At 40.7% G+C, this 15047-nt stretch overlaps 2 protein-coding genes across 3 annotated transcripts; one reads left to right on the top strand and one right to left on the bottom strand.

Annotated features, from left to right (window-relative positions):
• The first annotated feature begins 3131 nt into the window (after positions 1 to 3131).
• On the top strand, positions 3132 to 10013 carry cd9a (CD9 molecule a). Of its 2 annotated transcripts, none has more exons than XM_080027887.1 (8): positions 3132 to 3313; positions 5796 to 5898; positions 6015 to 6112; positions 6571 to 6645; positions 7645 to 7746; positions 8455 to 8544; positions 8913 to 8996; positions 9107 to 10013. In XM_080027887.1, the coding sequence occupies exons 1-8, from the start codon at positions 3245 to 3247 to the stop codon at positions 9170 to 9172; spliced, it is 687 nt and encodes a 228-aa protein (XP_079884013.1). In that variant the 5' UTR covers positions 3132 to 3244; the 3' UTR covers positions 9173 to 10013. The 2 variants fall into 2 exon arrangements, with proteins under 2 accessions (XP_079884013.1, XP_079884014.1); XM_080027888.1 differs by lacking the exon at positions 3132 to 3313 and adding an exon at positions 4782 to 4938.
• A 1104-nt stretch (positions 10014 to 11117) lies between these two features.
• On the bottom strand, positions 11118 to 14820 carry bbs10 (Bardet-Biedl syndrome 10; the record flags this gene model as incomplete). The annotated part of the gene is made up of 4 exons (XM_080027879.1): positions 14782 to 14820; positions 13621 to 13811; positions 12084 to 13049; positions 11118 to 11931 (listed from the first exon to the last, which is right to left on the bottom strand). Exons 1-4 carry the CDS (start codon positions 14782 to 14784, stop codon positions 11118 to 11120), a joined length of 1974 nt encoding a protein of 657 aa, XP_079884005.1. The 5' UTR covers positions 14785 to 14820.
• Positions 14821 to 15047: the final 227 nt, after the last annotated feature.

Below are 15047 nucleotides of genomic sequence, written 5' to 3' on the forward strand. Positions count from 1 at the left end.
GTATATATATATATATGTCATATATATGTGTGTATACTGTATTTTATATATATATATATATTATATATATATATATTTTATACACAATTGAACATGTTCAATCGGCTCAAAAGAAGCCCGACGACATCTACGACGACCGACGTCACGGCACACACCAAACAGATTCGTGTCCCCGCCCCTTCCAGACTCTCCGACGGCGATTATCGGGCCGGTGTGTCCTGGCCTTAACCACCACGAACGCCCCCAACTATACTCCTTTTTAACTTTCATATTCTTGTCGCTGATCTGGTATTGTATAATAATTTGATGCTGATTTTGGGTGTTTGAGAATGTTAAGTGACTGTATTGATTGTGCTTATGTATTTTAGTGCTGCTTCCCTGGCCAGGTCATTGTTGAAAAAGAGATTTTAATCTCAATGAGTTTTACCTGGTTAAATAAAGGATATTGATTGATTGATCCTGCTATGACATTCCTAAATGTCTGTCAAGAAAAAGGGTCTGCCAGATCTCTTCTCAGGACTGCGTGGGCGTGTACGGACTGTGCTTGACTGACACCTCCCTCACTCCCCTGATAGCTGAGTTGCACATGTTAGGGTGGGATTAAGTATACCTTTGTCATTCTTGCTGGTAGATAGAGTCCATTGATCTCATCTTTAACCATCGATGTGAAGGCTCACTAAAAAACATTTCTGACAACAGGCCACTGAAATAAAAGTTCAAGTTTACTTAAGGTCAGAAAACAGGAAGGCAGGCCGGGGAGATGAGGCAAACTTAGTTTGAACTGGACAGGTGTGTACTACTGGGCTTATGCGGAAATGTGAACAGGTGTTCAGGGCCCAGGCGAAAGTCAGGTCATAGGGAATGGTGGGAACATAGGGTTTACTGTTGGGCAGGTGGAAGTGGCAGGATCTGAAATAACAGGAGAGATAGTACGGGGCAGGGTTAGAAAACAGACGAGGAAAATGTTAAACTAGGAATTGGCTGATACTGTGACAACCTTCAACCTGGAAAGAGGTCTAAAATGTGAATAACTGAAAACACCTGTGTTTGCCAAACCTTTCAAATGTTTTTGCATTAACATCTCTGTGTGTTTCTATTCAATAATAATGCAGTTACAATCTTTACGGTAACACTTTACAATAAGGGTCACAAAAAGTGAGTAGTTACTGAGGAACTACTGAGGAACGAAAGCCAAGTTAATTAGTAGGTACTGAGAGACTGTATTTCAAGCACCATTGATGAGTTATTGTAAACAGAACAGGAGTTACAGTATTAATGAAGCATTAGGTAAGGATACGTTAATGAGTAGTTACTGAGAAACTGATTCAAGCACTGTTGAGTAAGTGTTAAACAGACTGGGAGATACTGTATTAATTAAACATTAGGTAATAGTAAGTTGATGAGTAGGTAATTCACAAACACTACATTAATGGTAAAATAAGCCTTTGTTAATTAGTATGCTTCATAATGTTACATTAATGGTCAAGTAAGAATTGGTTAATGAGTATTACCTAATGCTTCATTAATACAGTAACTCCCAGACTGTTTTCTGGATCAGTAATCAATAGTGCTTGAATCACAGTCTCTCAAAGTAATGCATCATACTCATTAACCAATGCTTACTTGACCATTAATGTACCGTTAGTGAAACAATTTGTGTACCTTCAAGTAAAGTAAGTAAGCATACTCATTAACAAATTCTTACTTTACCATTAATGTACAGTTATGAATCAGTACCTACTCATTAACTATTACCTATTGCATCATTAATACAGTATCTCCCAGTCTGTGTACCAGTAACTACACAGTGCTTGAATCAGTTTCTCAGTAACTATTCATTAACTTATCATTACCTAATGTGTCATTAATACAGTAACTCCTGGTCTGTTTACATTAACTAATCAATGGTGCTTGAAATACAGTTTTTACAATTTTACTCATTAGTAAAGGGTTGTGGTTTTTCCATAAACCATCAATAACTTAATTTAAATGTTAATAAAGCCAGGGATGTTTAATAAGCCATCAGCAGAAGTAAATTAATTATCAGAAAGTAGCAGACGTTTTGTTAAAAAAAGTGTAATAATATAGGCTATATAAAAAAGGTATAAAGTCAGTAGACCTAATTATTTAATTGTTTTAAGTCGGTAGTTGTAAATGGATTTTGGTCCACTATAACCCAGGATACGGGTGGTCAAAAAACGGATGTTCTATTGAAGTTCATAGCATTAGTAAACATGTATTAAACATTAATATAGACATTAGTGACTTAAAAACTCATATAACCAGTATAAATAGGCCTAGGCAAATGAAAGTGTCAGGAAATTGTTTTAATCTGTGGATGTAAACTGCAGCCGGAATGGTTAGAAAGCTTGAAGCATAACTAGCTAAACTGATGAGCTGAATAAAAGGTCGGCAACTTTGTGTCTGTATGCATGTGTGCTGTCTGTCTGTCTGGAATATCCGTAGCGTGCTGCTCGTGCACCGTGTTCATTCATGTACAGTAGCCTATATTCAATCCATGAGCGCGCCTTTCTTATTCTGGGCAGAATTACGTCATCTCACTGGCCAGAGTGCTGCAGGAACTTGGGACCAAAAAGCCCACAGCAGGCATGCTCAATGCATTGCTGTCCCATTGTATGTAGGCTACACACACACTGCGCACATACTATAGCTTTCCTTATGGGAGCAAAAGGGCAGGGCTACCATAAAAATAGGAGAACGTAATCGTATTGAATAAACTAGATATTATAATTGTGCAATTAAAATGGAAAATTCCCACTGAGTGGCACAAAAAACGCTATTCCAGGCCTCAAAATAGCCTAAGGATAGAAGGACGAGTAGGCTACAGTGATGAAAAGATTCCTATATCACCGAACAATCCCACAAATATTCCCTGCAGGAATGATTGAAGAATATGATTAGGCTATAGCATAGATTATTTTTAAATGTAGGCCTACATCTTTTTAAACCAATATAGGGGGGGAAACCGATTTCAAAGATTAAGGTTGGAATTTTTAAAAGACAGAAAAGGAAGCTACAGGAGGCTTTGGCTTTTCAGCCCGTTATCTGTGGGGGCGGACCACAACAGGCGCGCACAGCACGACGCGCATATCAGTAGTGCCAAAGCTTCGGCATTAGCTACAACCTCATTCTGACTGTAATTTAGAAGATCTTATATTTTATTCTATCGTCGGTTTGTTTAGGTGATACCAGCAGAAGTGTAATCCATAGCTCACGTATCGCCATGGCTGCGCTTTCGGGGGGAGAGATGTGCATTAAATACCTGATGTTTGCCTTCAACCTGGTATTTTGGGTGAGTTTGCTAAGATGACATGTATAGTTCTCATATGAAAATCTACATCCTGTCCATGGTATATGTCTGTGTGGTTGTGAACGATCGGTTTGGCGTGCATGCGCATTCATGTGTGAGCAGGTTACTATACCGAAGGAAATTATTCTGGGTCTCGTACAGGCTATCGAAGGCTCATACACAACCTCGGTTACTTATCACAACAGTAGCCTATTTTCCGAGGTGCCCCTCTAAATATTTCTGGCATTGAACACCAAGTGTTCACTTCCAATGCTTGTGCAGATCGAGCGGGCTGGACGAATAATCCCCAGTGGCCAAGTGACCCAGTTCCGCTGCGCATAGGCTACTACAGTCTAGAGTTTGCACACGGCATTTTAATATTGCTATGGGGGAGGAGGTGGGCGCTTTATTATCGTGAAAGAAGGTATCAGATAGGCTACACATATTAATAATTCTCACTTGTGCTATGTGATGTGAAGAAATGCGCATGTCAGGCCAGTCTGTGTGTGTGAATGAATCTCGATTATCCCATGTAGGCTATTTGTATCCTAAGCCTGCAGGGTGTTTCTTGTTGTATCCGTTTCTTTGTGATCAGTGCGTGTGTGTGTGTGTGTGTGTGGTTTCATGAATGTTTTGCCCTTGTATATTTATAATTTCTGCAGATAGAGCCAAGGATAACCATTTAAGGGCTGACAGGGGTTTCCAACTGTGTGTGTGTGTGTGTGTGTGCGTGCGTGCGTGTGTGCGTGCGTGCGTGCGTGCGTGCGTGTGTGTGTGTGTGTGTGTGTGTGTGTGTGTGTGTGTGGAAGTGTGACAGACACAAAACAGAACCCAGCAAAACAGCCAAGTAAATCACTAAGTTGTAGAAAACTATAAATTCAACGGTGTCAGTGATAAGACCCTTTAAAAAAACAGCCATACGAACCCCATTTGGAGTGAGCGCAAACTGAAGATGTGACACACTGGTCACAACACTGTCAATGCAGACACAAGTTAGCCTACATTACACACACACACTTTATCTAATCACAGCTCAGTGTAAAGGCATCAAGAGTTTCCATGTGCAGCTTCACAGCATAGGAAAGGGGAGTGGTAATAATTGAGAGCAGTCTATTAACCTTGCAGTCACACACAGTTCTTCAGACACCAGAGCAGTAAACACGCTGCTCGGCAGGTATTTAGAAATGGTTTTACGTCAACATGCCTCAACAGAGTCCTCTCTACTGCTTTATCTCCCACATCCTAAAACGCTGCATGCCCACACACGGTAATGTGTTTGCAGTAGTAGTTAGACACAACCCGTTCATGCAAGGACATGAAGCAAAAGAGGAAGGCACACAGGCAGGAATTCATTTCACACACACAATGGAGGTCATTTTGTTCACACTGCTCTCTTGCCACTCCCTAACTGTATGATCAGGTGATTGTAAGAAGGTGTGGCAAAAAAACGGTTTCACCTTTCCACCGCCTTTCCTTTTAACTGACACCACTGTGCCTTGATTTACCCTGGGGAATAAGTTAGTTGTCAAACACATTTAAAGCGGTGCATAGACTGAATCAGCATGGCTGTCATTGGTGGAATCAAGTTAGTGAAATATCTCATGTTCATCTTCAACTCTTTCTTCTGGGTAGGTGCACTTAATTTTCTATTGTTCCTTGTCGTACTTCCCTGTGTGTATGTGACAAAGAGAGGGAGAGAGAGAGAGAGAGGAGGAAGTGGATAAGCTACCTCAGCTAGCAATACAGTTTTACATTTTGGTGATTTCTTTTTGGTAATCTATTATATAAAACGATTATTCAACAGAAGGTTTACACAGTGGAAAAATGACAGAAAGAACATTGAAATATAAACAGATACACACACACACACATGCTCGACAACTGAATAAAACAGGCAGCCATGTTTCACTTTGCCACTCAGTTAAACATTCAATGAGCAGTCCGTGCCGACATGGCTTTTAAGTACAAGGGAATGCAGATTACACAATATCCCATGGTCAATGATTGGTGTAAACTAGACTTTTAAAGCTATTGTGTTCATATGCAGTATAAATAGCTAACTGAAAACATACGAGAGTATAATAAACATGCATGCATCGTGAGCACAGGTATGTGTTGATGGTTTGACAATCTGCTCTGTCAATATCACATACATATATTGATGAATAAGGTAATGTGTGAATAGGTATGCAGATGAAAAGCAATACAGTAGGTTAGTCTAAAAAGATTCCTAAGTGATACGACACGATAATTGCTATAGGCAGAATAGGTATTCCCCCCAGTGGATACTAGATACTGCTATTGATGAAGTGGAAAGTGCACAAACAAAGAGGGCATGAAAAGTCTTCTTCCTGTCTGAACTTGTAAACTTGTAAAACTCTTAACTACTATGAATTGTCCCATTACTGTACAGCCTTACTGACAATCCCAAGTGTTATTGCAGCACTGCATTTAAAAACACATGTTTTTTCTTTGTGTGTTTCAGCTTGCAGGCACTGCTGTCTTTGCCATAGGCCTGTGGCTAAGATTAGACCCAAAGACCAAAGGCCTGTTTGAAGGGCCAGATTCTCCATATGTGTTTTATACAGGTTAGATGCTCTCATGTCCAGTATCCAGTATCTTTTAGGCAAAGTTTCAGAAAACGTTTTGGAATAAAACAAAAGTATTCTTGCATGTATTCGTAACATACTTTATCTGTGTGTAGGTGTATATATCCTGATAGGAGCTGGAGCACTGATGATGGTGGTGGGATTTCTGGGATGTTGTGGGGCCATCCAGGAGTCCCCCTGTATGCTTGGACTGGTTTGTACTGCTTCTTTTAATCTTCATATAACTCTCACATCTTACTCCATTAACTTCTTCTCAATTATCTTACATAAGTATCAATTTTCTTTTCTCTCTGTCTGAGTCAAGTGTGTATAGTGATCCCCACTTGAGCAAGTGTGGATCCTGGACTGACCTGGGCTCTCTAAAAAATAGGAGATGTCTGCCTAAATCATTGTTTAATGAACAGTGTCAAGGTTAGAGAAGAGAGAGTCCCTAGATTTCCCTGCAATTGTTGCCTCCCTCCCTAGCTCCCTGGCCCTAATCTTCTTCTACTAAACCTCAAGGGAGGAGTGGCCTACGTAAACTATGTTCAGCTACACTCTAATGACCTTACTTGGTAACACATACACACAAAAGACATGCGTACACACATGTACAGAAGTATATATTCATAAAGTAATACAAGTTTAATTTCTGCTTTTTTTTTGGCGCAGTTCTTCTTCTTCCTGCTAATCATATTTGCTGTTGAGGTTGCAGCTGGAATCTGGGGATTTTCTAATCAAAGCAAGGTAATGTACAGTGTTTTAAGTATGTTACATTGCAAATTGTATTTATCTTTTTTTTCTTATTTTTTTTTAAAGTTACAAGCAATTCACATATATAATAAGTACATAAGAGGCAACAGAATAATAAACACATGGTAGAAAGAAATGCAAGCCGACTACAACTATAATTAAACATAAAGTGAGTGGCATAATTGTAAAAACTGCAAAGAGTTAAAAGGCCTTGTGAATAAATTAGGGCTGTCAAGTGATTAAAAAAAAATCGAATTAATTACAGGCTCTGTGATTAATTAATCTAAATTAATTGCATACTTTTATGACACCTTTATGCCTGTTTATAAACAGCTGTATAGCCTACTACAGTTTGTTTCTCTCTCTCTCTCTCTCTCTCTCTCTCTCTCTCTCTCCGTCTCTCGTAACTTCTGTCTCCTCCCCTCAGCCAGGTTTCTACATGAAATAAAATTAGGAACTAGCGCCAAATTTTCTCAAAAAAACAAGCAGACTAAATGACGACTGGGGGCGGGTGTCCGTTTATGCGGGAGACGAGACAGCTAGCAAACAAAATTGAGACATGGAGAAAAATTGAGAGATACTGTTTTGAACCTACATTGTTGCACCCACTAAATCAATAATGCACAGACACTGCGGAGAATCAAGTAAGATGTCTTCCTACCTTCATGCGTATTTGCCCAAAGCATCCCATAAACCATCCATAGAGCCCTCGGCCCACCTCGGCCCCTTTCCCCTACTTCTCTCTTTACTTTTCTCCCTTTTACCCGTGCGGGCCGTGTCTGCAAGCTACAGGTGCAGCTGCGCACCACTTTTGCACCGGGTCAAAGGGCATTATAGAAGTGCGATTAATCTGCGTTAATTTTTTTAATCGCGTTAATTTTTCTGTGATTAATTAATCGAAATTAACGCGTTAATTTGACAGCCATAGAAGAAATATGACTTATTTGAGGATGTTTATAAAGTACCCCCCCCCTGCTTGATGTTGTGTTACAGGTGGTGAGTGATATCACAACATTCTACATGCAGACCCACAATGAATTCAAGACAACAGGAGATGAGCGCCTCAGAGAAACACTGCGAGTGATTCAAACCGGGGTGAGCGATGTCTGCTACAATCTGTTCATTCTGACTGACTGAGATATTTTCTGCACAGAATGTGGGCGTAAAAGGTGTTTTCAAGTGAATGTGATGTATTTCCATGGGAAGCTGTTTGTGTCACTTAGGAGGACTTTCCAAAACTCAAACTTTCAGCCTATTCACCTTATTTTTGGGTTAGATGAAAAGGCTAATACACATGCCAGGTCTCAATGTTAAATGGTAGCCTAATAATAATAATAATAATAATAATAATAATTGATAGGTTTTATATAGCGCTTTATTGCCTAGGCACTCAAAGACGCTTTACATTTCCTGGTTCAATTCGTTCACACTCAGTCATACCGGTGGTGGTAAACTACGAGAGTAGCCACAGCTGCCCTGGGGCAGACTGACGGAAGCGTGGCTGCCATTCAGCGCCAACGGGCCCCTCCGACCACCACCTCAAACATACACATTCACACAGGGCAAGGTGGGTGAAGTGTCTTGCCCAAGGACACAACAACCATGACACAGGTGGCCGGGCGGGGATTGAACCGCCAACCCTTGGATCGTTACCCTATGATAGCCTAGCTCATCATAGGGACCCTAAAGTTCAGGCATTAATGTACCTGTTTGTAATGTACAGTATCTTGCTAGTTGGATTTTTGCACAGTAAGCAAGCAACTCCAAATTATTTTGTTAAGGCATTATTATTTGTGTTTACAGCTGAACTGTTGCGGACCAACTGGTACTGCAGCAGATGCTGCGAAAGAAACCTGTCCCCAGGGAGACATGCTTGAGAAGCTCATTACTAAGGTACAACTACACCCCGAATGTGTGAATAGGTTGGATGCCATTGCCAACACAGCCAGGTACTTCATTGAAGGCATTGAGAAAGAATGATATCAATACGAGAGACTAACAGATGTCAGACATGCTTCAACTCTGTGAGAGCTGGGCCAATTACCATTTGTTAAACGTATAATGATGGCCTGATGTGTAGTCATGAGTATATCAGTCTTCCCTTTGCAGACTATTTCCCTCAGTCTCTTCACAGTGTTACTAAGGCAACAATGGTTTACTGGAGACTGCATGCTTCTAAGTTGTAAATGTGTGCAATACAACAAGTAATTTTCAGCATAGGTGTAGAGAAAGCAGAAAGGAATAATGTCTGTGTGTTGCAGAGCTGCCCCGATGCCATTGATGAGGTCTTTAACTCCAAACTACACATCATAGGAGGTGTGGGCGTCACCATCGGTGTTGTTATGGTAAAACAAGATTGTTTTGATTGTTACCCATCAATTTTCAATGCACAATACAGTGAATGCATGAGCTATCGCAAACACAAGTAATGTATGTTGTCTCCCTCTTCTTACAGGTGTTTGGGATGATCTTTAGCATGCTCCTGTGCTGTGCCATCAGGAAGTCTCGGGAGGTGGTGTGATGCACACCATGAAGACCTTGTTAATGTTGCATGATGTCATTCCTAGGGTCACATGACTCCCCACTGCCAATAGAAACACTGCTTGTTCAATTGGGGGTAACCTAAGTTACTTTGAGTGCAGATATTTCTGATTATTACATTTACATCAGTTATAACTGGGTTGCTGACACTTAGGCCTACCTTCCTGGAGTAGCCCATATAAATGCAATGTGGTTGTTTGGCCCAACTATAGAATGGGTGTCATCTGTGCTTCAGTGACAATGTAGTACAGAAATGTGTAATTCTGTGGTCATTTGATTGAAATTACTGTTTGTGAACTGCTAATTATCTAGACAAAAGATCATATTATTGTATCCTGATCACATTTCTCACCTACTGGCAAGAGGAGTCATGGAACAGGGCCATAAAAAAGGCAACCACCACCACTTCAGCACAGTTCAGCAGTATCAAATGAAATTCTACAATTTATTTTTCTTACAACACTGAAGTCAAACCATGGTGACTAGTAGCCAACGAGAAGCCGAGCTATGAACTGCGGTGCCTGTGGTTTCAGCTTGGTATAAGAGTAGCATTTCAGTTCCTTTATTAGGACAAGTAATTAGTACCTTACTTTTCCAAACTTTATCTCCAAACTCACCCTTCAAAAAAACGCCTTTTATTGTATTATGTTGTGTGAATGTATTTTTTATTTGTAAGATCATATACACTTAGGCTGTTGTATGGTTTGTGTGGTTTAATTATCTGTTTTATAATGTTCTTTTCATTTTTACAGAGATTTGGTTCATACCATATGCACCATGTTTTACAGAGACAAAAATAAATGAGAGCCAAATAAACCAAACTGAATCGTCTTTGAGAGTACTATTTTACGGAATTCATCACTCACGTACACACAGTGCAAAGAGATAAAATGAGCTGTTAAATGTGACTATGTTTTACTTAAGGCCTATTGTCAGCAGGCCACTGAGTACATTTAATTTACTATATGGCAGAATCTCTACTTTTAAATTGATCAGATTGACTTTGCTTAGTTTATTAGATTTAGCTGTGTAGGATATAAGGTGCATGTAAGGTTCAAGAGGGCATAGCTGCCTTGATAAGACTGAACATAACATTCAGGTTATTTTCCATGTGCGCAGTGGAAAAAAACATTCTGAATACTCCCCGCCAAACTTTCATATCTTTGACTTCACAACCATCAAGTGTGACTCATGTAGAGTTTAATCCATAGCTAAACAAAGCTTCTTTCTTAAGGACCCTTTGTTTTTCAGTTAGTACAAAAGGACAAGTGCACAATGATTATGGTAAACAGTAAACATTTATATATGGTAGTGAGTCAAGTTAATTTTAAATGACTCACCATTTCCCCAAAAAGAAGTGATTAAACAGTTAGTGTTCCTCTGATAACAGCACAAGGAAGTACGCTTTGATTTGGTTGTTGAAAGCTGGGTGTTGCCCTCTCAGACCTCCCACCCCAACTATGGAGATAACACTGATTATTAAAAAAAAGTGTGTATATATGAGAGACGATGTCTCTGTGTTGTTCTGTGTGCACTCCTTTTACATAATAGAACATGTCCTAGCCAACGGAAGAGGGCAGGAAAACTCAGATAAGGAAGTGAAATGTTGAAGAAGAAAAACATGAAGAGAACTCTTGAGGACAGTGGCCAATATCAACACTTAAGACCCTAACACTACTTCAGATTAACACACAGTAGATAAACATAAAAATATGTGGTACTCCAAATTCTGTCCTTAGACATTTGGTGTTGTATTATTGCCCTACCTAGACTTGATACAGTGGCCATACTAAAATGACTGTAGAAATCTGTTTTTAAAATGATTGTGAAGGATTTCCTCTAACCTTTTTACAAAGAAAACATACACGATGAAAATAGTTAGAGACAATGTGTTTATTGCTTTCTTCTTGGGACACAAAACAACCTCAGTCCTCAGCCTCCTCCTCTGTGTCCTTCCAGGAAATGTTAGAAAGTCTGTGTGATTGTGTGTGTAAGGAAGTATTTACATGCATCACAGTGTCCACCTGGAGAAGATGTGAGACACACTGCAGCACGGCCACAAGCAGTTGGTATTTACAGGAGACAGATTCAAGACCCAAGTCCATCATAAAGACCTTTGCTGACACATCAGCCTTTCTATAACAATGCACACTTGTATTGCCCTCCTCAAGAGGACTTCCACTTTTTCCCTGGCCCTGTATGAGGAATGCGTTGAGTTTGTGTTCATATACAGGGCTGAAAGGGTGAGAATGATTTTGAATTGAATTTAGGAGCTTGGTTTGAGTCTGGAGGAAATGTCGTGGACTGTGGGAGTAAATCTGACGTGGCACACTTAGTAGTGCATTTGCTAAGAGCTGGGAAACAGCAGGGAGACTCATATTTGTGTCATTAGAACCTGTGCACATTGCATGTTGTAGGAGAGCATGGTTTAAGAGAAACTCAAATGTTCCACCAGCAGGTAAAACACAGCCTGGCTCGAACACGCACTGCTGCAAGGAAGGTGCACCGATCCGATTGTCCATGTGTAAAGATGTGCCTGTGTTTAACTGCAAGGTCCTCTTTGATGCTGTAGTTGCAGTCATATCTTTGGGCTCCCAAGTTGAGAGTAGCACGCGGATGGCATCCCGGAATGCACATGCATACTGGTCAGTTTGCCCTTCCCCTGGGCCACAAATGATCAGACTACAAGGTCTGGCCATGACCCTTTCCACTGAATAATGGAAAGCCACATGGACATACCTGTGGAAAAGGGGAAAAAGAATATTTTAATTAATAAATGAAACCAGATGAAGAAAAAAAAGAAGGCCCTATGGAATCTAGCTATGTGGAATCCTTAGGTAATTCTTTATATGCATAGTATACGACTGAGAAAGAGAAACCTGCTTTCATACCTGTGGGCTCCCAGCAGAATTGGTCGGCAAAAGGTCAGTGTAGCAACGTGGTCTGGTTCAATGTTCCAGCAGTCTGAGACAGGTGTGGACCCACTTAGCTGGTTAAAGAGAGACAGCTCATCTTCACTGATGCACTCCACAATGCAAATCTCTGCCTGTGCAGCTAAAGCCAGGACAGCAGCAGACTGTTTAACTGCAGACAGGATCACAGAGACACCCAAACTCTGCAGATGTGCAATGACACACTCTAGCGACCTTTCTGCCCAAGCGCTAAACTGCATGATACTTGACTCCTTCATCCCTTGTTTGGGACATCCCAGCTCCAGCACCTCTCCTGCGTTAAGCATTTTTGGCTGGAGGTACCCAATGACGACTACAGCTCTAACTGGCTGGTGGTCAGTCTGAGGGAAGGGCATAGCAAAGTCTCTGTGAATTACCTGCCCCTCAATCAAACGTGAATAGTTTATAGGGAACCCTGAAACAGGTGTTTGCAATGCAGGCAGGTTGTCATTTACAAACTTAAGTGAAAACAAGGGTGGGTCATCTTTAGACTTCCATTGAGTGAGCATTTCACAGGTGAGGTCGCTAATAAAGTTACAGTGAGTACGACCCAGACGTGTAAGGAAGAATGACACCAGCAGCTTTTGCACAAAATTATTGTTTGTGTGAGCGGGTAATTGTTTTTTTGCAATGAAGTCCTGCCACGAAAGACAGTGTCCATAAGGGACCACTCCAATAGAAATAATATTATCCAATTCTTGCGATGCAAAAGCCAGCAGTTTGTCAGCCAAGTGCCTGGCAGTGGCAGCCTCTGCTACTTCCCTGGAGTTATAGGTGTGAGAAATATTAGGGTTCTTGACGGCTGTTGCATGAATCATCCGCAGTAATGACGCCAGAAGAAGAATGAAGGTCTTGGATCCATCCCCTGTTAAGGTGCTGTGTTTCAAGACACACTCGACCACCATCCTTAGAAAAAGAAAAAAACACACACAAGTGCATCAGAGGAGAAAATATCACTTGATGAAGAGTATCATATACCCCTTTCCACAGAGGCAAAATTGGATGACTTATTAGATGACTAAAGTACAGTCGGGAACCAGTTTTTTGCTATTCCAGTGTGGCACAAACTCTGAGCTGTTCTTGAACTGGGAACCTCTACGTCAGGAGCTGGATTATGCTTACCACTCAGACCACCAAAAAACTCATGTCGGCCATATTTAAAAACACCGCTACCGATTCCTAAAAACGTAGTGATCACAACAACCAGCGCAAATACACTGGATAGGTTTTGTTTGGTTAAGAAGCAAAGCCAGAGGCTAGCATTAGCTTGGAGAGTGTTAACTTTGAGAGACTTACACAGACTGTAAGGTGACATCATGACGTGGCTCTCTAGCCCATAGAAAAACAAACTGGTCCTTAAAATGGTTCCCAAGTTGAACCATCTGCGAACCGACTCTACACCGGCCCCAAACTGGAACATGGTTCCCGCTGGTGGAAAAGGGGTAACAGTGAAACAATAAATGTGTCTTTGTGTTACCTGGCCAGTGGATGCTCTAGTCGTAGTGCTGTGAGAATGCATGTCCCACTGCGGGTCAACATCGCCTGCCCCGTGTCTCGAGTGAACAGCACCTGTCCTCCTTCAGTTCCAAAACTGCGGCAGACGACTGACTCCAACACACCCACAGTCTGCAGGACATGTTCCAGGCGAAGATGTTCCACCAGCACAGGCTGAGGTTTAAAAGAGGAAACTATCAATTCAATTCAAATACAGTTTTACAAACAAGTAACTTAACCAGGATTTTTATTTATTTTTTAATCTCAGTGACGCAGTCATTGGAGTGAATTAGCACCACATGTGGTGTGCAAATGTAGAGTTTTGGTTCACTATGAAAAGCAACAGAAGGGAAAATAACACTTGAAACACTAAAAGTGGGCGTGAATCATTAAAGTCTAGAGAGTTGTACTTCACCAACATCTGACACATGGAGGATGCCAATTTTGGATCTTTGATTGCATTTGAAAGGCTATTTTCTCCTTTTTAAATATTAACGAAAAACTACCTTGTGACATCCTACCTTTCAACTGCAGCTATCACATTGAGCATGCACTACTCATAATAAATCAATTCAACAACAATATGGTCATAGAGTAGAGTATATTATAAACCCTATACTTTTTCGGTGTTATGTAGCCTATTACAAAGACAAACTTAATGTAAAACTCATGTCTTTCATACATGAATGCAAAGTATGATAAATAAAAGCTCAAATGTAAATCTTCCAATCCAAATAGTGTCTGAATGAAGAATGTGAGGTATAGTATCAGATATACAAATTGGCATTAATTAATCGCTAACGTTACTAGTGTAAGTTTTTCACAACAGTTCTTACCCAGCGTGTGTCATTATATACGTGGTAGATGTCCTGTGCTCTGTGCAGTCGTATCATTGGATTCAATAAATTAATCAGAGGTTACTTTCAGTGTAGTTCACTGCTCCTCGGCCAACGCGACTCTGATTAGGCTACGTTAGAAACCGTTAGCATCTGCTAGCTAGGTAGTTAACTGAACCAATGCAGTAAAAATTCGTCCACGGCACAGACGAATGGATTTGTATTATCAATCATATACATTGCTGGAACCACCGTTTTCTTACTAACAGAAAAACATAAACACAAAGTTTTACTCTGAGAGAACTCACCATCAGTCCAGCTGGCTGGAAGGCTTTCTGTATCCAAGAGACGAGACTTCTTCTGCGGTCTGCTGCGTAGATGTGAGTAAGATCAGAGATGATGGCTGCCACCTAGCGTGCGTTGGTATTAGTTGCTACTTCTATTTTATTTAGTAGGCCTATGTCAGAAAAAGCCAACACATTCATGTCAAATGCAGTATGCCAAGAATACCCAGATGCCCTACTAGATCCGGTCACATTTTCAGTGTACAAGCCAATATGTTTTTTCTGGATAT

Source organism: Ammodytes marinus (assembly GCF_949987685.1).
Source record: "Ammodytes marinus genome assembly, chromosome: 5".
In the NCBI taxonomy this organism is placed as follows: domain Eukaryota; kingdom Metazoa; phylum Chordata; class Actinopteri; order Uranoscopiformes; family Ammodytidae; genus Ammodytes; species Ammodytes marinus.

What these genes read in the sequence shown, in the direction of transcription:
- cd9a (XM_080027887.1), top strand. Translation starts at nt 3,245, where the DNA reads ATGGCTGCGCTTTCGGGGGGAGAGATGTGCATTAAATACCTGATGTTT. An exon ending in GATTTTCTAATCAAAGCAAG is followed by an intron (nt 6,646 to 7,644) that starts GTAATGTACAGT and finishes GTTGTGTTACAG; the next exon opens with GTGGTGAGTGATATCACAAC. An exon ending in TTGAGAAGCTCATTACTAAG is followed by an intron (nt 8,545 to 8,912) that starts GTACAACTACAC and finishes TGTGTGTTGCAG; the next exon opens with AGCTGCCCCGATGCCATTGA.